Consider the following 23,926-nt stretch of genomic DNA (forward strand, 5'->3'; position numbering starts at 1 on the left):
TAACTTCAGTAAAGAGCTTAAGAATTCCTCTTTTCTTCAGTTTTTTTGTTTTGTTTTGTTTTGTTTTAGAGACAGGGATTTACTCTGTCTCCCAGGCTGGAGTGCAGGGATTCAATCACAGTTCACTATACCTCAAACTCCTGGGCTCAAGCCACCCTTTCACCTCAGCCTCCTGAGTAGCTGGGACTATAGGCACATGCCACCATGCCCAGCTATTTGTTTTATTTTTTGTAGAGACGGCGTCTCACTATGTTGCCCAGGCTGGTCTCAAACTCCTAGCCTCAAGCAATCCCTCCTGCATCGATATCCCAAAGTGGTAAGATTATAGGTGAGAGCCACAAGCAGGTTTCTCCCTTCTAATGTAAATTCTTTATGCAAATTCCTCCATATTACATTTGTTCTCAATATTACATCATTGCTCCATTTCTGAGACCTGCTTGTATCTGTTTACATTAATTTCATTGTAGATTTTAAATTCCTAGAATATAAGAAATCTTCCCAACTTGAACCTTTGGTAATAAGTATTATTGCAGCTCACATTTAATAATCATGATCTTAAAGCTGACTCATGCCATACTTTTGAGAGTTAAGAGAGGAAATTAAGGAAGGAAGAACAGAGGAAGAGGAGGACAAAAAAGTGGAGAAAAGGTGGTGGAGGGCGAGAAAAAAAGAAAGAAGATGGGATTGGGGTGGGCAGGGTTGAGGGGGAGGAAAGGGTGGGGAAAGAGAATTAACCTACACATGAGGAGTTCAGCATCAGAAGAAACTTCATTATCAAGTTTCTCCTATTGCAAGACAGTTGAAACTAGAATTCAAGAAAATTCACTTGCAGTGAGCTGAGATCCGGCCACTGCACTCCAGCCTGGGCGACAGAGCGAGACTCCGTCTCAAAAAAAAAAAAAAAAAAAAAAAAAAAAGAAAATTCAATATTTTTCCATCATGACTGAAAAACACATCAGAAGGATATATCATCACTTTACTGCAACTGAAAATCATATATCACAAAACTGGTCATGGACAAATACTAATTACCTATGTACATACCTGCGTATTCATCAGGGCTTTTAGACACTGTATGACTTTATGTTGATTTTTCTTTACAACTTTTTCTTGGCTGTATTGACATAAAAATAGCAGTGTTGGAATTATAATTGGACACATGAATGATGCTTACTTGAAAATAATTATTAGCAATACTTACATTTTTCCACTAATCAATTTTTCCAAAATGTCTAGTAATAATCCAAGCCCCTCATGTCCAAAGTTTTCCACCCAACTGAAAAACAGAAAAAAGATAGTCACACATTGTCAGTAATGCAGCTTGTGTTATCATAATGTTATATACCTACAAGTATTTTATATTTGCTATATTCCTAATTGTAACTAAAACATAAGAATAACACCACACATAAAAATTATTCATGACTCATAATCTTGGTTGCGAAAGAAGCAAAGATGGGATATGCCAATAGTGTGCTAAACTCTGCTTACACAAGTCTGTAAGAGCAGACTGTGCACATCTTTTACATGCTTCATGTTTAGGGACATCACATGGGTAGCTTGAAATCAGCCACAGTGAAAGTATTCACACCAAAGAAACTGGCAAACCAATCAGAGCCATCCCTGCCCACGCACCCAGAGCTGGCTCTAAATATTTACCAGCACACCACTAATTACTGCCTATTTGGGGCTATGCCAAAGAAGACAAATTGTACAAGTGAGTAAAGATCTATGGAGGAAAGATGTAGATCAACATAAAGAAAAAGATTACTGGCAAAAATTAATCAAAAAAAGCAGATGCTTTAGCAGAATTTCCCAAACCACTGAACTACATTCCTATAAATGTTAAGAATTTCCTAAGTTTCAAAGTTCAGTCGATTAAAAAAAAAAAATGCATTGCTGGTTTTTAAATGAGTATCTCCACCTTCAGCAAACGAAATCTGTCCCATAAACCCACTGACCCAATCACAGGACTTTACATAACTAGAACATTACTGTCACTAAACAACAGCTTGCCTGGATTACAGGAAAACTACCTTAGTAGAGATGAATACCTTTTTTCAGTGGAGATTAGTAAACCTAGGCCAATAAATAATACAATGGTAATAATCTGTTGCCAAAAGAATGAAGGAAAGAAAAGATACACGTGTGTATATTTATTTGGATGCATGTGCTTATACATGTGATTTTATGTATGAATATATGTAGTGTTTGAACAATAAGACGTTAAAAACAAAATTTCAGCCAGGCACAGTGGCTCCTGCCTGTAATCCCAGCACTTTGGGAGGCAGAGGTAGGTAGATCACCTGAGATCAGGAGTTCAAGACCAGCCTGACCAACATGGTGAAACCCTATCTCTACTAAAAATACGAAATTAGCCAGGCGTGGTGGTGCATGCCTATAATCCCAGCTACTTGGAGAGGCTAACGCAGGAAAATCGCTTGAACCCAGGAGGCAGAGGTTGCAGTGAGCCAAGATCACGCCATTGTACTCCAGCCTGGGCAACAAGAGCAAAACTCCACCTCAAAAAAAATTTCAAGGAATGAAAAACAGAACATTATAAAGAATAAAAACAAGCTTAAGTCATACATCAAAAAATACCAAAATATCATTTTTTCCTTAAGATACAATATAACATTTCTAGTGAAAACAAGAGAATAAAAACCAAATGCAATATATTTATATAAAAAATACAAATATTATTTAAAATCCAGCTTCTTCATTTGCACATTTCTGTAAACACAACTTGACACCTATCAATGTTGAGGATTTCTGATTTTACAAAAAAGAAAAAGAAATTTGCCATATAGATTGGCAATCTCTTGTCAGACAATATTTTACTCATATCTTGCCAGTGAAAGCCATGAAATAACTAATTTTTAAAAGCACTTAAACAGGAAAGATACTCTCTTGTGAAAGACTGAAGATTGCTATTATAGTTAAGGTAAGGAAAAATGTTAAACAGAGGTTGCTGTTTTCAAACCAGGATGCTACTTCAAAAGTGAAGGGTTTACTCTTTACTATTAGCGACAGACAGATTACCTATAGGCATTTTGAATCTTGTTTTCATGATTCATGAAAACAACACAGCATCTCACTTAACTGTTTGCCTTGTTGACATCCTATTCTGAATTTATTCCTATTTCACATGCAGCAGGGAAGTGAGAAGTAATCTGAGAGTTTTACTTGGGCTGACATTGAGATGCATGGAGAGAGACTGTTCATAAGGCACTCCTCTTTAATACTTCACAGAGGGCCTTCAGTATTTTGTTTGAAGTAAATTTTCAACAATCTCCATATTGAAAAGTACAGCCACAAAGATATTCTAAAGCCAATATAAATGGTTTCAGATTATTCATACTGCTATCACCTTTAATCATTGTGAAGAATAAAATCACTGTTCATCAAACTGCCTCACACCAAAACAGGCAAAGTAATTTTAAATTATGCGAATATAACGAAAAGACTTAGTTACACTTAATATGCTTATATTATGACCCATTATAAAATTTAAGAAGCACAAATCCATGTAAATCAGTAAGTTCTCTGATCTACATAATTAATAATAAAAATAGCTATTTAAAATTTATTACCCTTAACATAATTATAACTAGAATAGTGGGACTCATAGATGGTCTAAAGTCAACTATTTCTAGACCCACTATATAACTCTCTCCTAAACTACAGAATATGAACTATTCAAATACAATTTATGCCTACTCACTCATTTTATATATAAACAAATTCTCTATAAAACAAAACTTATTAAAGTTCCATGCTCAACAATAAAATGAGAGTTGGGCAATGGCCTTCTGAAAACCAGATTACACATTATATTTCATAAAACATGTCAAAAACAAGAAAAGTGGGACAGGGTACAGGGAAAGAAAACTGAGACACTTGACAACCAAAGAAACAATATAAGAATTAAAAGAAAGCTAACAAAAGTACTTATTAAAAAGATTAAAAATTAAATATGCATAAAATGTCTCCCTGTTTTCTTAAAAATTTGCAAACTCAACATACTGTTGTATTAACAAGTATCACTCATAAAGCAATAATCTCAAGTGTTTCACTCTCACCCCTACTATTTTCAGCAATATTATTTTTAAGGGCGGGGTACGAAATCACTTCCTATTTCCACCGGAAAAGATGTTCAAGATAAAAAGTGATATTGAGTAGGTAGGTCTGCTGTCTTGACAGAGGTTTATTGAGATCCATAGCTTTCTACAAAAATGAAAAATTTCTCATCATCAGTGTAAGAAGCAACCTAGAAAAAAATTATCAACTGATCTATAAATGATCAATCTCCAGGAACTAAAATCTGCACTATTTCTTCTGTGCCTATCAGCACAGTACCCTCAGGCATTATGTGGTTTAACTATAAACTGCATTCATGGATAAATATGCACATGTTTCTTTTTCATGAATAGAAATGACATAGAGATCAGTATGACATTTGTATCAGAAAAAACTGCTTTAAAAGAGCAACCGTAGTGTGCTAAATACTAATTTAACACAAAATCTACCTCTTAAAATTCTGTAACAGGAAATATCAAACTCCTCTAATTGCCTCAAGGAAAACTTCTAAGTATATTACCCTTTAGCACTCCTAGTAGGGGTCTCAATATAGGAGAAAAGAAGAGATGAATTTTAATAAAAATTAAAACAAACAAACAAACAAACAAAAATAGTAGGAGAGGGAGAACAAATTCCCAGAATTACAATGTTTAACCCGCCTTTAAATGGTCAAAAGCAGCTTAGGCTTTGAAATTCAGTTACTACTTCCAGAAACACAGGATGAAGAAAGTATATAAAGTGGTTTCTGACACGTTGTTGGCTTTAGGAAGCAAATAAACGCAGTCACCTCATTAAGCAATACAGGCAACAATCAGGTCTCAGATTTATCTCCTGGCCAAAAGGAACAAAGCACTCTCAAGTATTTTTCCCCAAAGACTGACCCTCCTACCCTTCCTTTGTTTTGTTTAAAGTTACTACCTTTCTTCCCAGATGTGCTGTAGAAAGGGAAAGACAAATGCATCATGAATTATAATGGAATTAATCTTGGAATTATTACCCTTATGATCTGGAATAAACATACCAGATCATAAGAGCAATCTCAGATCATAAGAGTAATCTTACCTGATGCATACTCCTTGAATATAGGGACCATTTCTTATATATCATATTTATTCAAGCATGGGATAGACTGAGCACTCAATAAATCTTTTTATAATGAAACTAAGTCTCTTCTATTGTTATATATAAGAGGTTACAGTAACTTAGAAATAACATCTAGGTCTGCTGATAACCAGGCTTGTGGCCTTTATGTATGCAGTAATAAACACAGAGATGACAGATCTCCACACCATGACTGAACCTGTCTCAACCTTCAAGCTAGAAATTTCAATTGCAATTTCAGAACTGTTATTTATTCATACTGAATCAAAGATGATAAAACCAAAGACAGGGTCTCAGTCTGTCACACAGGCTGGAGTACAGTGGCACAATCATGTCTCACTGCCCCCTCAACCTCTTGGGGTCAAGCGATCCTCCTGCCTCAGCCCTCCTAGTAACTGGGACTACAAGCATGTGTCACCACATTCATCTAATTTTAATTTTTGTAGAGATAAGGTCTCACTATGTTGCCCAGGCTAGTCCAAACTCCTGACCTCAAGTAAATCCTCTCACCTTAGCTTCCAAAAGTTCTGGGATTACAGGTGTAAGCCACTACACCTGGCCAAGTCAGCCTTTATTAAAGGGAACACTGTGTTCTTGATACTGCACTAAATACGAGAAATACAAAACTGAATAAAGTATGTTCTCTGCCCTTGAAAAGATCACAGACTAGTGGTTAAAACAAATATCGAACAAAATTATTTCCATAATGTAATAAATGCTATAGTCATGGCTCTCTGGGAACAGAACGTACAATATCTACCTCTCTTGGGAACTTCAAAGCATCTGCTGTCTGACCTGAGTCTTTCTAAGCAGGAGGGTATACACATGAAGACTTAAACATAAAAGAAATGGCCTGTGCTGAGCAACAGAGAAAGCTGTATCAGAGATAAAACCAAACAGGTAAGAAAGGACTCGATCTTGAAAAACCACATATATAATGCCATGGGCAATGGAAGGGCATAAAAGAACTAGGCATATGTAGTAAAGAAAGTAATTCTACCCTTGCCCAACAAAAGATCTGCACATCTTAAACTCAGAACCTATAAATATATTAGCTCATGTAGCAAAGGAGAAACTCAAGTTGCAGATGGAATTAAGGTTGCTAATTAGATGATTTTAAAATAGGAAAATTAACCTAGTTTATCCAGGTGGTTACAATCTAATCATATAATTCTTAATTTCCCAGCTTAGTTAGACAGATGAGATGAAGGAAAGAGAGTCAAAGCATAAAAAGGGATGGGCACCCTGGCTCACACCTGTAATCCCAGCACTTTGGGAGGCTGAGGTAGGTGGATCACTTGAGGCCAGGAGTTCGAGACCTGCCTGGGCAACATGGAAAAACCCCATCTCTACTAAAAAACAAAAATAGCCGGGTGTGGTGGTGAGTGCCTGTAATCCCAGCTACTTGGGAGGCAGAGGCAGGAGAATCCCTTGAACCCAGGAGGCGGAGGCTACAGTGAGCCAAGATGGTGCTACTGCACTCCAGCCTGGGCAACAGAGCAAGGCTCTGTCTCAAAAAAAAAAAAAAAAAAAAAAAAACATAAAAGGGACTCAACTTACCTTTACTGGTTTTGAAAATGAAGGAGGCCAAACAAGAGCCAAAAAATGTAGGTAGACTGAAAAACCTGGGAATGGCCCTCAACTGACAGCTAGAAAAGAAATGAGTCTTAATCCCACAATCACAAGAAATTGGATTCTGCCAATAACCCAAATAGACAAACAAATTGAGTCTCTTATTCATAAACACCAGATGTCTCCATTTATTTGGATCTTCTTTAACTCCTTTCATCATTATTTTGTAGTTTTCAGCATAAAAGTCTATGGCTAATTCATTAAAATTACAATTATTTTTTGAGCAATTATGAATAGTATTGTGTTTTTAATTTCATTTTCCACAAGTTCATTGCTAGTACATAGAAATACAATTTTATATTTTTATCTTGAATCCTGCAACCTTGCTGAACTCAGTGATAAGTTCTAGCAGTTTTTGGTAGATTTCTTGAGATTCTCTATGTAAACAACCATGTCATTTGCAAATAGGGACAGTTTTATTTCTACCTTTCTGACCTGCATGGCTTTATTTCCTTTTCTTGCTTCAGTGTTCTACCTAGAACTTCCCCATGGTGTAAAATAAGCATCCTGAAAGCAGGCATCCTTGCCTTGTTCTCAATCTGTCTTAGAGGGAAAGCATTTAGTCTTTCATCACTAAATAGAATATTAACTACAGGATTTTTTTAGATCTCTTTACCAAGTTAAGAAATTTCCCCTCTGTATTAGTTTCCTGGGGCTGCAGCAACAAAGTACCACAAACTGAGGAGTTTAAAACAACAAATATATTCTCTTGTAGTTCTGGAAGCAAGGTGTTCAAAATCAAAGTGTCAGCAGGGCTGCTGCCTGGCACTCTGGGTAGAATCCTTCACTGCCTCTTCCTAGCTTCTGATGGAAGCTGCCAATCCTTCCAGTCATCACATGAGACTCTTTCTGTATCTCTGCTTTCTTTTTTTAAGGACACAAGTCATGTTGGATCAAGACTTCACCCTACTCCCTTATGACCTCATCTTAAGTAATTACACTGCAATGACTCTGTTTCCAAAAAGGGCCACATTCTGCAGAGAGAGGGTGTTAAGAATTTACATATATCTTTCTAGGTTTACAACTGAACTCACCCTCTATTCCTACTTTTCTCAGAGTTTTCATTATGCACAAGTGTTGAATTTTGTCAAATGCTATTTCTGTATCGATTCAAATGATCAAGTGACTTTTCCTCTTTTGCTTGTCAATACAATGCATTATATAAGGATTTTTGTAACTATATTCATGATGAACATGGGTTTGTAAGTTTGAGGGTTTTGGTTTTGTTTTGTTCTATCTTGGTACTGTATTGGTCTGGTTTTGCTATCAGGTAATTCAAGCCTCATTTAAAAGAAAATTAATTGTTCTCTGCTCTGTTATTTTCTGGAAGAGACTATGGAGAATTGGCATTAATTCTTCTTTAAGTTTGTGGTAAAATTCTCCAGTGAAATCACCTGCACCTGAAGATCTTTTGCTGGGGAGGAGGAACTTAATTCTCTTAATAGTCAGAGGGCCATCCAAATTATCGATTTCATGTTGGGTGTGTTTTAGTAGTTTGTGTTTTTCAAAGAACTGATCTAGTTCATCTAAGTTGTTGAGCTGTGTATTTAAAGTTGTTCAAAGTATTTCCTTATTACCCTGTTGATATCTTGGTAATATTTCCCATTTAGTTCATGAAATTGGCAATCTGGCCACTGATTTCAAGATGTTTTTATTTATCTTTATTTTTCAGTTTTTTTTTTTTTTTTTTCAGACAGAGTCTCACTCTGTCTCCCAAATTGGAGGGCAGTGGTGCAATCTCAGCTCACTGCAACCTCCGCCTCCTGGGTTCAAGCAATTATCCTGCCTTAGCCTCCCAAGTAGCTGGGACTACAGATAAACGCACCGCCATACCCGGCTAATTTTTGTATTTTTAGTAGAGACGAGGTTTCACCATCTTGGCCAGGCTAGTCTCAAACTCCTGACCTCAAGACACCCACCCACCTCAGCCTCCCAAAGTGCTGGGATTATAAGCGTGGGCCACCGTACCCAGTCTAGTTCTCAGGAATTTGGCTTTGATATGTTTGTGAGTGAATTATTTTGAGTTTATCCTGTTTGTGATTCAGTTTATGTAAGTTCCTATCTTTTGCCAAATTTGAGAACTATTCAGCCACATACATATACATATATATACGTATGTGTATATATATATATAATTTATTTATTTTCAGACAGAGTCTCACTCTGTCACCCACGCTGGAGTGCAATGCGCAATCTCGGCTCACTGCAACCTCCTCCTCCCGGGTTCTAAGCGATTCTCCTGCCTCAGCCTTCCGAGTAGCTGGGACTACAGGCACATGCCACCACGCCTGGCTAATTTTGTATTTTTAGTAGAGATTGGGTTTCACCATGTTGACCAGGCTGTTCTCAAACTCCTGACCTCAGGTGATCCAGCTGCCTTGGCCTCCCAAAGTGCTGGGATTACAGGCATGAGCCATCGTGCCCACTCTATTCAGCCATTATTTCTTCATGTACTTTTTTATCCTGTCCTCTTTCTCCTCTCAAGACTTCAATGACAAGAATGTTAGATCTTTGGTTATAGACCCATAACTCCCTGAGACTCTGTATGTATTTTTTCCCAATCTATTTTTTCCTGGTTGTCCAGATTGTATACTTTCTATCATTCTATAATCTAGTTCACTAATTCTTTCCTTTCAGCCTCATGTTTTGCTTTTGAAGCCCTCCAATAAGCTTTTTACTTCAGTTATTGTATTTTTCACTTCTAAGATTTCCATTTGGTTCTTTAAAAGAAGAAATAAAGTTTCCTCTATTTCTTTGCTGAGACTTTCTATTTTTTTTCTTTTGTTTCGGCACATTCCTATTTGCCTATTGTAACACTTTTATGATGGCTGCTTTTCAAAAGATTCTTGTCAGATAATTCTACCATCTCTGTCATATCAGTGTTGTCATCTATTGTCTTTTTTCACTCAGTTTGTGATTTTCTCGCTTCTTGGTATGACATGTTTTTTATACTGAAGCTTGAAAATTTGGGATATCGTGTTAGAAGATTATATAAATCTTATATAAACCTCTTATTTCAGTAAGCTTCCTGTGGCACAGTTCCAGTGGAAGAAGAGAAAGCACCACCTCGTTACTGCAAGGTGGAAACAGAAGTCCAAGAGAGATTCTTTGTTACCACCTGGCATGGATGGGAATCTAGGCACTCCCTGATGGAGAGAAGGACTGCCTCATTATGCTCACCATGTAACCTACAATAGCACCATGGAAGGGGCATGTGGACGTCTGTTATCACTGGGTGGTGGTGAAAGCCCTGACTCTATTGGCCACTTTGGACACAATGCCAGTGGGGAGGGGGAAGAATGCCTCATTACTGCCCTCTGTAGGTAGAAATCCAGGCTACCCACTTTGCTTTTTGATAGTGGGGACAGGCGGTGGGGGGAGTGGAGATGGGGCCACAGATTTCTTTCTGTGGTATTCAGCAGAAATATAGAGCAGTTATTGCCAACATGTTCTGTCTTGTTTGCTGCCATTTTTGTGGTCCTTTGGTTTAAGAGAGAAGGCTTCTGTTGGGACTTCTTTGTTCTGTGCCCACTGTCATTTCTGGGTTACTCACTTCTTCACCTCCAAATCTGACAAAAAGGCAGAAAGACAACCCAGCAAACTCACAAGCACATTGTTCCTTAAGTCCCAAGGTTCCTAGCCTGTCTTCTTCTATTTGTTTCACATATAATGTCCAGTATGTCTAGTTGTGCTTAGCAAAAAAATAAAAAAAAAAAATAAGAGTGTATTTAGTCTATCTTTCAAACACAAGTCTGAAACATCCACTGCTAGAGTGTGAGAATAGGCAAAAACTCCCACCAAGAAAATCAGAAAAAGGCAGTGACAGTGGTAAGAGGAGAACCAAGTAAACCTGACATAACAAATCCAAAGGAAAGAAGAAGTTTCAAAAGACAGAGGAGTCAAGAGTCAAGTGCTAAAATGAGGTCAAATAAATAAATAAGGGCTAAAAAGAACTATAAATAAATGAATTCAAGAGCAGTTTGTAAATAATTCTGTGGAAGTGAAATCCTGATTGCAAAAGAATTAAAAGACAAAAGGGGTAGTAAGAAGAAAGAAAAACACATAATTTGGGATTAAAGAGTTGATGGAAGAAATTTGTAGGACTGAAATGAGGATAATGAAAAAAAAAAAAAAAACCGTGTGCAATAAACACTATTACAAAAATAAACAGAGAATATTAGAGGAGCAAAGAAGATGCCTACCTCACTTAGCTAGGGCCTAGGAACAAAACCAAACTTAAAAAACTATGCCTACAGTCTTGAAGTGGAATGATGCTCATATATCTTAAGTTTAAAAAGCAGAAATAGTATATAAGGTGTTTTCTATTATTATTCTTCAATGTTTTGGTTCACATATAAGAAATGTATTACATATGTGTAGCTATACAAACACATTCTTAATCATCCTCCACCTAGTCAGCTAATTCAAGGCTTGTGTTCTACTCTCTTATACATCCCCACACACTGCTCCCACCAGAACCAGTTGGGTTTGTTTCCAAATCCATTCTTGACAGTTGTACTTACTATTGTATTTATATGATTCAGATAACACACAATTGGGGAAAGAGGTACTTCTGTGAAAACTAAGCCTAATGATTTGGAAAGTTAAAAATAGATTACTTTTTAAATTGCTGTAAAAGTAAATGTGGGAACCACCATATATTAAAGGGAAATCGTAGTACCAAAAAAAAAGTTGTTTTTTTTTTTTTTTTTTTTAGCAGAAGTATAGTTCTGCATTCAGATTGCTTTGCCAGAGCCTTTATGATCCTGTTCTACTTTAAAACACCAACATCAGGAAGACAATGCATTATGGGTATGCTTTATGCAATCAGCCTTTGCCCACTCCAAGAAAAGGTCTGGGCACTACATGAAATGTCTAGAGAAAAAATGTTTATCCTTTAGATTGAAAAAAAAATGTTTGGAGTATATTTGAATCATTTATTTGATGATTACATGCTTTAAGCAAATTTTTAACCAATCAACCAACAGTATTAGACAGGAAGACTTCCTCTGTAGACAGAGTGTCTGTCTGTCTGTCTCTCTCTCTCTTCCTCCAAGAAGTTAGTGTCTATTTAAGTAGATAATATTATACATTTTTCTTGATTTTGCTTTTGTGTATTTTCTTATTGTCCTATAATGAACTTATATTTTTTGTAATAAGAAAAATATTTTTAATTACCCAAAAAAATAATCTTACATGAATGCCTAGGGAAACACAAACCTAGATGGTTTAAAATCAATACAAAAAGCTTCTTAAAAGGAGAAAAAAATACATTACTGCTCACATGTGACAAACTAACAAATTTCGTACCTTAAACTTGGAAGGTCAGCTTTAATACTGTATAATATCTAGATCCAATTTACATTCCTCTGTCAGAGTAATAGATCACCAATGCTGAATATAATTATAGCTTATTTTAAGCTTTCATTTTCACCTACCTTTACCAAGGTGACTAAATACTTAAAATGAACAGTTCTAGGAGGGAGTACAAAGTACTTAGCATGCCCTGGGGGCAAGACAAACATACACCTACATGCCATTCAATGGTGCATCCACCCAAATTACACTAAATTACACAGCCAGGCTGGGAATTCAGGAACTACTATAAATAATGTTCAGATTGTCAAATCTACTAACTTTCAAAATACAACCACGAATATGTATATTTTCTTGAAATATACTTCTTAAGGACACTGTATATTTAAAAACAATCATTTATTCCCACTTTTCATATCAGATAACACAGTAATAAATGTAGTATTCTCCTAGTTTCTTTTTGGCTATAACATACTGAAAGGCATAAAATATCTAGAGAAAGCATTCCAAATAAAATGAAAATAAAACCAGGTTAACAGGAATGATAAAAAAACAAAGCACAAGAAACAAGAGTTCTTGACCTTTAGATGAAAAAACAGTAAAAGAACTATAGATTTTAAAACATAGATACTGGTATGTGCTCTAATCAAAACTTAAGTCCCCTATTAAAAGGAACATATTATAGAAAAGAAAATACCTTGTTTGGATACTAAGTAGTTTCTTAGTATCAAATTTAATATCGTTAGTTCAAAAAAAACCACTAAATTATTCATTTTAAATACAGACTAATTTGCCAACAATATATGTGGAAAAGACATTATGGTCACGTTTCAGGCCTTTCACCACTTGTTGCCACCCTAAATACTTGTCACTACTACCCAATGCTAGTCAGAGCAGTCCTAATTATTAAATCCATGATCTTCCCTTGATTCTATACATTTCACTGCTACCTTTGTGTAGCAATGCACTCATAATGCTCCCCTCCACAGAACTGAAATAATTTCATCTTTCAAGGCCAATTCACAGTTCCATCTTCTTTGAACTCTCACTGATTTGATTTCTCCATGTGCTCACCAAGTTCCATTCACTTGACCTCAGATACCCCTCCAGTTAGTTCCCATTTCTCTCCTCTCTTTTATAGCAAAAGGTCTCAAAAAATTTCTCACAAGCATGGTCAGCACTTTTTGCCATCCATTCACTCAATCTCACTTCAGTCTGGCTTCTACCACCAAGACTCCAAAAAAAACTATTTTCTCAAAGGATGCAACAACCTTCCTCTTGCCAATTCCAATAATACCATCTTGCCCTACCTCACAGCAGCGCGCTATGCAGTTTGTCCCTCCCTTATTTTGAAACACTTTTCCTTTAGGTCCAGAAATCAGCATTTGGCGTTCTCCTCCCCACTGGCTACTCCTCAGTCTGTGTTTCTGCCTCCTCTTCCCTTTCTGGATCATCTGTTTCTGAACTTTCTGAACCCGGAGTCCCTCAGAACCTGTTCTGACCACTCGCCTACATCTTTAGCTTCCTTCTCCATACAACCTGCCCACACTGAGATTCCATCCATTCTCAGGGCTTAAATATCTCCACTCCACATATGTAAGCTCTAGACTCACATATCTAGGGGCTTGCCTGATGTCTCAAATTGTGATACTCTATTTTAAACATGTCAAACTTAACATGTTAAAAAGGGATATTTTGGGCCGGGCACGGTGCCTCACACCTGTAATCCCAGCACTTCGGGAGGCCGAGGCGGGCGGATCACGAGGTCAGGAGATCGAGACCATCCTGGCCAACAAGGTGAAACCCCTTCCCTACTAAAACAACAAAAATTAGCCAGGTGTGGCGGCGGGCGCCTGTAGTCCCAGCTACTCAGCAGGCTGAGGCAGAAGAATCACTTGAACCTGGGAAGCGGAGGTTGCAGTAAGCTGAGATAGTGTCACTACACTCCAGTCTGGTGACAGAGCAAGACTCCGTCTCAAAAAAAAAGGGGGTGAGATTTTTTTTCTTCTCCAAAATTCACGGAACAAGTAACAACCTCCTCCACCCCAGTTAACAGCACTACTATCTGCCTATTTGCTCAAGTAAAAAAAAAACTTATTCTCAATTCCTCCTTTTCATTCACATCCTACATCCAATTCACCAACAGGTCCTACAGTTTCCACCTCCAATTTATCTGCAAGATTCACCCACCCCTTGGCCCACCACTGCTACAATCCTCATACAAGCCACCCTCCTAATTCATGTGACTACTGCCAGAGCCTCCTATCTCACACTTCCTTGTCCGCCCTCTCCTCCCTTCAATCAATTCTCCCTGATATGATTTGGGTTTTTGTCCCCATCCATATCTCACCTCAAATTGTAATCCCCATAATCCCCACATGTCAAGGGCAGGACCACGTGGAGGTAATGGGATCATGGGAGTGGTTTCCCGCATGCTATTCTCTCGAAAGCGAGTGAGTTCTCACAAGATCTGATGGCTTTATAAGGGGAGTTTGTCATTTCCCCTGCTTCCGCTCACTCTATGCTGCCACCCTGTGAAGAAGGTGCCTGCTTCTCCTTTGCCTTCTGCCATGATTGTAAGTTTCCTGAGGCCTCTCCAGTAAAGCAGAACTGTGGGTCAATTAAACCTCTTTCTTTTATAAATTACCCAGTCTCAGGCAGTTCTTTATAGCAGCCTGAGAAAACACTAACACACTCCCTGTAGCAGTTAAAGTTATCTTTTTAGAAAGCCAGAATAGTTCATCTCCTGCTTGAAACTCTTCAACAGACTCCAACTTCCATAGAATGAAAATCCAGTATCCTTACCACGATCTTTATGACCATGACCCCCTGCATGGCCTGGCCACTGCCCACCTTCTCTGACAGCATTTTGGATTTTTCCATCCCTCTGCCACACAGTTTGTCCACCTCATGTTCAGTACTACTGTCCACTCTTCTCTAAACTAGTTCCTTGTCCTTTGGTGTCAAACTTCACCACCTCAGAAAGACTTTCTATAATCAGCTACATCCAAAAAACCTCTCCATTAATCACTCTCAGTCCCCATTTTTTCTTTACTGAACTGATTACACCTTTTTATTTTATTTCTTTGTGTTCTAGGTTTCTCTGTCCTATATGCTTCTCATTTACTGTAGCACCTAGCATAGCCCTTGCAATACCTGTTGCATGTACAGATTACAAAATCCTGTGCTATATTTTAGTGACATGTTATCCATGTCACATACTTAGGAGCTTAAGAGTTTTATTCTTTCACGTGTTAGATGTTTCTCTCTAAAAGGAATCTCAGCAATTTAAGAAAAGAAATCCTTGCACCTCATCTAGTATACCAAACAGAGAATGCATAAAAACACTTTAAATACCTGCTCTCCTGTCTTACAAAATGAGCAGTACAGGCTCATGTATTTTACTTTATTTCAAGCATTAATCTCCTTATTCTTTTTACTATTCAAATCCATTTAACATGTACTCTGATCTTCTCTCCTGAGTCCCATATTAAGGCTTCACAATGACACAACACTTTGTCCCCCTCCTCAGAAATTCATAGCATGCTGGAAAGGGCAGCCACATATACAGACTCAAGAGTACAAAGGCTCAAAACAAGTGCACGAGAAATATGTTTTTCTGATCTCTAAGGATGTGTTGTCCAATAGGGTAGCCTCTAGACACATGTGGCTATTTAAATTTTAATTAAAATTTAAATCCTAATCACACTAGCAATATTTCAAGTGCTCAACAGCCACATGTGGTAAGCAGCTTCTGTAATGAACAAGACAGACATAGGCCATTTTTGTCATTGTAGAAAGTTCTATCAGACTTCTGTTCAAATGAGCTAAACTTCTACTTAGCCCTGCAGAGGGACTCCAGGTGATATCAGTGGCTCTAACTTTCTTTTGGGTGTTTCTTTCGGGTGTTTCTTTCATATTATTGTATTAGCCCATTCTTGCATTGCTATAAAGAAATGCCTGAGGCGTGGTAATTTATAAAGAAAAGAGGTTTAATTGGCTCGCAGTTCTGCAGGTTGTACAGGAGGTATAGCACCAGCATCTACTCTGCTTCTGGGAAGGCCTTAAGAAGCTTCTAATCATGGCAGAAGGTGAAGGGGTAGCAGGCATGTCACACGGCCAGAGCCAAAGTGTGTGTGTTGGCTGGAGAGGGGACGAGGGAGGCACACTTGTAAATGATGAGATCTTACAAAAACTCACTCACTATCACAAAGACAGCACCAAGCCACGAGGGATCGGACCCATGATCCAAACACCTCCCACCAGGCCCCACCTCCAGCACTAGAGATGACAATTCACCATGAGATTTGGGTGGGGACAAATATCCAATCTGTATCAGTTTGCCCTTAGCCCCTTCCAAATATCATATCCTTTTCAAATTGCAAACTATGATCATGCCTTCCTAATAGTCCCCCAAAGTCTTAATTCATTCTAGCATTAACTCAAAAGTCCAAAGTGCAAAGTCTCATCTGAGACAAGGCAAGTCCCTTCTACCAACAAGCCTGTAAAATCAAAAACAAGTCATTCACTTCCAAGATACAATGGGGGTACAGATATTAGGTAAACATTCCCATTCTAAATAGGAGAAATCAGCCAAAACAAAGGGGCTGTAGGCCATAGGCAAGTTTGAAACTCAGTAGGGCAGTCATTAAATCTTTTTTTTTTTAATTGAGATGGAGTCTCTCGCTCTGTCACCAGGCTGGAGTACAGTGGCACAATCTCGGCTCACTGCAACCTCCACCTCCCAGGTTCAAGTGATTCTCCTACCTCAACCTCCTGAGTAGCTGGCACATGCCACTATGCCCAGCTAATTTTTGTATTTTTAGTAGAGACAGAATTTCACCACATTGGCAAGGATGGTCTCAATCTCTTGACCTCGTGATCCGCCCACCTTGGCCTCCCAAAGTGCTGGGATTACAGGTGTGAACCACCGCGCCTGGCCTGCAGTCATTAAATCTTAGAATTCCAAAATAATCTTCTTGACTCCGTGTCCCAATCCAGGCCACACTGGTACAAGGGGTGGGCTCCCAAGGCCTTAGGTAGCTCTGCCCCTGTGGCTTTGCAGGGTGCACCACCCACAGCAGCTCTCAGGTGCCAGCATTGAGTGTCTGTGGCTTTTCCAGGTATAGGGTGCAAGATGCTGGTGGATATACCATTCCTGGGTCTGAAGAGCAACGACCCCCTTCTCACAACTCCACTAGGTAGTGTCCCATTGGGAACTCGGTGTAGGGGGTCCAACCCCACATTTCCCCTTGGCACTACCTTAGCAGAGGTTCTATGTGAGGATTCTGCCAGCCCTTACAGTAGTCTTCTACCTGGACACCCAGGCTTTCTCCATATATCCTCTGAAATCTAGACAGTGGCTACCAAACCTCAACTCTTGCACTCTGTGCACCCACAGGCTTAACACCACATAGAAGTCACCAAGACTTACAGCTTACACTCTCTGGAGCTGTGGCCCAAGCTGGACCAGGGCCCCTTTGAGCTGAGGCTGGAGCCACAGTGGCAGGGAAGCAAGGAGCAGTGTCTCAAGGCTACAAAGAGCAGCAGGGCCCCAGGCCTGGCCCTCAAAACTATTCTTCCCCACTAGGCCTCTGGGCCTGTGATGGGAGGGGCTGCCAAAGGTCTCTGAAATGCCTTCAAGGTTTTTCCCTTCTTGTCTTGGACATTAACTCTCCGCTCCTTTTTAGTTATGCAAATTTGTCTAGCAAGTAGTCGCTCCACAGCCTTCTTGAGTTACTCTCTGAAAAAAGCTTTATCTTTACCATGTGGGCAGGCTGCAAATTTTCCAAACCTTTATGCTTTTCTTCCTGTTCAAATATAAATTTCTTTGCTCCAACACTGGAACATAGGCAATTAGAAGAAACCAGGCCACATCTTGAATGCTTTGGTGCTTAGAAATTTCTTCCACCAGATACCCTGTATCACTCTGAAGTTCAACCTTCCACAAATCCCAAGGGCAGAAGCAAAATGCAGCCAAATTCTTTGCTAAGGCATAGCATGCATGACCTTTGCTCCCGGTTCTCAATAAGTTCCTCATTTACATGAGACCTCCTCAGCATGGATTTCACTGTCCATATTACTATCAGCACTTTGGTCACAATTATTTAACCAGTCTCATGGAGGTTTCAAACTTTTCCTTATTTCCCATATTCTTCTGAGCTCTCCAAATTCTTCCAACCTCTGCCCATCACCTAGTACCAAAGTTCCTTCCACATTTTCAGATATTTTTACAGCAAATGCCCCACTCTTTATTACCAATTTTCTGTATCAAGCAATTCTTGCATTTCTATAAAGAAATATCTGCATCTGGGTAATTTCTAAGGAAAAAAGGTTTAATTGGCTCATGGTTCTGCAGGCTGCACAAGAAGCATGACACCAGCATCTGCTTGCCTTCTGGGTTGGCCTTAGGAAGCTTGGCGGAAGGTGAAGGGGCAACCGGCACATCACATGGTGAGACCAGGAGCAAGAAAGAGAATGTGGGCAGAGGTGACATACACTTTTAAATGACCAGATCTCATGAAAATTCACTCACTATTGCAAAGACAGCACCAAATTCATTGGGATCTACTCCAATGAGCCAAACACCTCCCACCAGGCCCCACCTTCAGCATTCAATTCAACAGGAGATCTGAGCAAGAACAAATACCCAAACTATGTCAATTATTATTTATGAAATTTAATATACAATAGAGGCTGAAATAAACTGCACCTGTTCCTTTCAGACATATACCGCCCCCTCTAATAAAAGAACTAGAAATCCATCACCAATCTAAATGATAAAATTGAGTTTTACTCTTAAAAAGCTTTCTGAATCATAAAAATTAAAACTTCCGCCTACTGTCAATGTGATGCCTTCCTTTGTATTAAGGCCTTTCTTCATGTATAGATATGTAAGGGAATACCAAGATAAACATCATCATTTTAAAAATCTTTTACTTAACTAACCTGGCAATACTCTAAGATATAATAACAAGCCCAGAAAATTAATCTAAGGAATAAACTATACTGATTCTTTTTATGTAAAATACTAATAGAGGCTTTAGTATCTGCAGTTCAATAATTTCTCTCATTTAAAATATTTATCTTTCAACAGAAACCAAAATATTCAGTTAATAGCTTCATACTGATAGCTGTAAAGCCATAAACACATAAGGTTTGCATTCTCAGAAAACAGGCAATAACAATTAAAAAGAAAGAAAGTTTATTATATTCCACCTTTATATCCATAAGAAACTGTAAAGTTTAACAGTATTTTTTTCCAAATTGTTTTGGCTTAACACTTTACCTTTTGTTGTTGTCTTTTAAACAGTAAAATGACAGTTTCAAAAAATTACGTTTGTTTTATTTTGCTCTGTTTTAAGAGGCAGGGACTCACTGTGTTGCCCATGCTAGAGTACAGTGGCTATTCACAAGCACAATCCCACTACTGTTCAGCATGCGAGTTTAACCTACTCTGTTTCTGACCTGGGCCGGTTCATCCCTCACTGGGCAATCTGGTGGTCTGCTGCTCTCAGGAGGTCACCATATTGATGCTGAACTTAGTGTGGACACCTGATTGGCACAGTGCACCACAGTCCAGAATTTCTGGACTCAAGAGATCCTCCTGCCTCAGCCTCCCAAGTAACCGGGACTACAGGCATGTGCCACCATGCCCAGCTCAAATAATTAGGTTTTAGTTACATTTTCTCCCGGTTGTACTTAAATATCAGTAACGTAGGGTCCAAAATCTATTTTTTAATAGAGTAGCTGAATATAACTACTCTAGAAATATATGAGCTCTCGTAGTCATATGAAACTGCGTTAAAAATGAAGATTTTGGATTCTGTGTCACATTGTGACTTACTTTACATGTTAACAGAATTTTTTTTAAAAAGATAGTCAATCTTGGCCATTTAAACAGAAATGTATATTTTAAATAAACTGGGAGATATATATGGCAAATATATTTACCATGTATATGTATATATGCTCTGTGTGTGTATATATATGGCATATATAGATATAGATATTTAAAAAATAGATTTGGAGCATTTTACAATTCCAGGCCCTCTCAGGTCAACTATAAATTAAGCTGAGCAGCTCTTATTTACCATCTATAGAAGATACGTGTCTGTTAAAAGCAATTAATACATTTTCCATGTGTTCTTTGTTTACTGTTAACCCTGTATTCAAACCCAAAGCTTTTAAGATACAGATACACTTTTAAACCAAATATTTATACAACATTTTGCTACATCTATAAACCAAAAAAAAAAGCTATAGAATGAATGACAACATACAAAAGAGGCAGTCTCCTACCCCTAGGGAACATTCAGTCTTCTAGAGGTCTCTTAGAGAAATGGTGCTAGATTTGGAAGGACTGTGAAAGCATGAGAAAGTAATCGCTTGTCCTTTGAAAATACAAAGTTAGTACTTATTTGAAAACATTAATAGTTACTTTCTTCCAGGACATTTTTTTCATTAATATTTCATCAATCTGACATGCTTTTAGAAAGGACAGTCACATGACCTAAAATTCGAAATTTCAACAAATATTTATTTAATAAGCAATGCTACTCTGAATGGCAATTAAGAAATAATAGAAGGCATATTCAAAGATAGATGGCAGTGTCAAAATAAACAGGTAAAGAAGTATATTAATATCCTACCTAATACTTTTTGACTCCTTATTGGAAAGTACTCTTGAAAAAATGCCTTTAAGAGGTACACGTAGGCACATCTCTCTAACAAAAACTCTGTTTAAAAAATGCATCCCACTAATGTTTTTAATTTACCAAAGGAGATGTTTCTATGACTGCTATGATGCACTATATTGCTGATTCCCTCATCCCAGCTACAGGCAGTTACACCAATGACTGCCAGGGACCATAACTATAGCACTTCCTGTCAGACATAATTCATCTCTCCTTTTCTATTCCTTAATACCTGGTATAAAGCCCACTCACTCCCTTAGCCTCATCCTGCTAAGACAGCACTCCCTGCTGAAGGGAACCTTCCTTAGATCACTCTTTTATTCCCTTGGGATTCTCTTGAGATTAATGTCCAATCATTCTTGCAGATTTTTAAATAATCTTCAATCTGTCAGAGTTTATTTTCTTTATAATAGTCTCACCATCTGGAATATAACATTGAGAATGTAATAATAATATAGTTAATATATCAAAGAAGTGGATATGCAGAACCAAGGCCCCTTAGGCAGCACTGTCTAATAGAATTGCTTACAATGACAGAAATGGCCTATATATATTGTCCAAAACGGTAGCCACTAACTACATGTGGCTCTCAAGCAAATATGTTGTGGGGTTTCTTTTTATTCATTTTTAGGTAACTAAATTTAAATAGCCACAGGCAACTAGTGGCTACCATATTGAATAACAGGAAAGAAAACAGAGCTGCCTGCATTACTTACCTCCATGTATCAATATCAAAGAGAAAGGAAGAAGAGAGAGAAAGGAAAAAAAAAAAGGAAAGGAAAAAGAGAAAAGAAATACACCCAGGAAAACCTTACTCTACCTGCCCATTTCAGAAATTATCACTACTAGTATCAAAATGAATCTGAATATATTGTTAATTCTCAAACTCTTTTTCACCTAAGGTGAATTTTTAGTAAGTTTTTATAACTTGTTAATCTAAAATACTAAAACATGCCATGCAAATCTAAAAAAATATATCCAGAATGTAATAGAGAGAGACAAATAAATGGAAAGTATTAATGATAGAATAGGAAATAATACAGCATAGAACAAGAAGTTCTAACATATACATAATTAGAAGGGAAAAGGCAATACTTGACAAAACAATGGCAACATTTTCACAGAAAGATACCCATCATATTAAAAAAGCCAAAAAAAAAAAAAAAAAAAATCCCTATCAGAAGAAAAAAGAAAGAAATCTCACGCAGACACGTAAAAAAAACTCTAGAACACCAAAGATAAAGAAAACATTATAGAACCAGACAAAAGAGAAAAGGCAGATTACATGGAAAGGAATTAGTTTTACTAAACGCCAAGTTCTCAAAAATAGCAGTGAAAGTCAGAAGAGAAAATAATATCTTCAATGTGTTAAGCATAGATATCTAAAACCCTCAATTGCATCTCAATTGCATGCCCTAGGAAGACTATCCTTCCAAAGCAAAGGCAAATAGATACTTTGAGACATTAAGTATAACAACGACAACAAAAAATTGTGAGTCAACTTGACTAAACATCATTTTTTAAAAAGATACTTTCAAACAGAATTTTGCAATCACACTCTCACTAAGGGATCTTAACAATATACTTAAAGCAAAAGTAAAATAATCAGGGGCAGCAAACAAAAATAAAAAAGAATGATGTATGTAGAAATATATATACATATATACATATTTATAATATGACTCAATAATAGTAAAATCTAACTTATTAAAAGAAAACAGATACACTGAAATTTCACTCAAAACTAGCATATAAGTAAAAAAAGATATTAAAGTTTTCTTTGGTTCAAGAGAAGAGATATTGCTTACTTTTGTACCTTTTAAGTACATGCAAGTTAAATTTCTTTTTAAAGTGTGTTCATTTTAAATTTCTTTTCTAAGATTAGAAAATGATCATTTGTCTTCCAAATCAGTAAATGAGGAAAAATAAAATAAGAAATTAAATATCAATCCAAAAGAAGTTAAGGATAATAAACAGAAAGGATGAATATAGAAAAGGAAGAAGCAGAAAGAAGAGATGAGGAGGAGCAGGAGCAGTCTGGATGATGAACCTGGAAAAAGCAGCGTAAATTAAAAATTCAAAATGAAACATCAGACATAAATTCCAACATATTTTCACAATTGATATAAAAAGTTAAAACTACCAGGTAAAGACAAAGATTATCAGATGAGATAAAAAATTATTCATATGCTATTTATAATAGATATTCCTAAAATACAAGGTATGAAAATGATTAGTTGGGAAAAATGTGAAAAGCTGCACACATCAAGGTGGATAAATCTGTGAAACAATATTGAGAGGAAATACAACTCTAAGAATAATGCATGGAAGATGATCCATTAACATACACTTCAAAAACATATAAAACCAAACAGTAGGTTAAGTAGGAATACGTATATGCTAAAACTATAACTGAAAGGAACAATAAACCCAAAACTCAAGATAGTGGTTACCATAGAATAGTGTAGGGAAGGGGTATTTAGGAATGAATGACGGTAAAGGATTAAGAAGGGATGAAAGGAAGCTTCAAAGCTATAGGCAATATTATGTCTCAGCCTCATTAATAGGCAAGGAGATGCATGTTTTACTGTTATGACAAATTGTCTTTTGGAAATGTTTAATATTTTATTTGAAAATTTAAAGTAAGTCAAAGTATTAGCAACTTCAAATTTCTGATCTTGAAAGACTTCCTCAGATCATGTTGATAAAAATGAGTACAATGATCTCACTGCTTGTCACAAGTTTTTCTGTTTCTGTCTTTACTGAACTAGATCAACTCCAAAGTCAAGATCTTCCACCTGCTTTGTGTTTTTAAATTCCAGAAATGAAGAAAAAATAGATTCTAAAAATGACGTTATTAAATGGAATAATGACATTCAAAGGCCATTTATTTGTTTTCATGTAAGCACACACATTTCTGCAAAATTTTCCAAAACGATTTTCTCAAAATTATAGTTATCAACTTAAGAATCTCTTTAGAAATCTAACAAAAATAGAACTTTATGATAAAATTATTCTTGTTAATTTGAAAATGAAAATTTTAACTATGATTAATGGAAAATAATGCCTAAAATCTCAAAACACAAAAACCTGATAAGCCT

General features: G+C 37.2%; 1 protein-coding gene and 1 long non-coding RNA gene across 5 annotated transcripts in view; one reads left to right on the forward strand and one right to left on the reverse strand.

Moving 5' to 3' along the window:
- DIAPH3 (diaphanous related formin 3) overlaps positions 1–23,926 on the reverse strand; it is a 494,792-nt gene that overhangs the window by 345,074 nt on the left and 125,792 nt on the right. For both annotated transcript variants that reach the window (XM_065533305.1, XM_065533304.1), the window contains 2 exons: positions 1,202–1,276; positions 1,045–1,114 (listed from right to left, as the gene is read on the reverse strand). In XM_065533305.1, the coding sequence (XP_065389377.1) occupies positions 1,045–1,114; positions 1,202–1,276 (145 nt within the window). The remainder of the gene's footprint in view (positions 1–1,044; positions 1,115–1,201; positions 1,277–23,926) is intronic.
- The window catches only part of LOC123569854 (uncharacterized), a 31,734-nt gene that overhangs the window by 2,305 nt on the left and 5,503 nt on the right, over positions 1–23,926 (forward strand). For 2 of the 3 annotated variants that reach the window (XR_012426681.1, XR_012426682.1), the window contains exon 2: positions 5,995–6,081. This is a non-coding gene — a long non-coding RNA (uncharacterized lncRNA). Of the gene's footprint in view, positions 1–5,994; positions 6,082–9,833; positions 9,953–23,926 lie in introns of all 3 variants that reach the window. The other variant, XR_010582614.1, reaches the window with a different exon arrangement.

The sequence above is a fragment of the Macaca fascicularis genome, chromosome 17, assembly GCF_037993035.2.
Source record: "Macaca fascicularis isolate 582-1 chromosome 17, T2T-MFA8v1.1".
Lineage (NCBI taxonomy): Eukaryota > Metazoa > Chordata > Mammalia > Primates > Cercopithecidae > Macaca > Macaca fascicularis.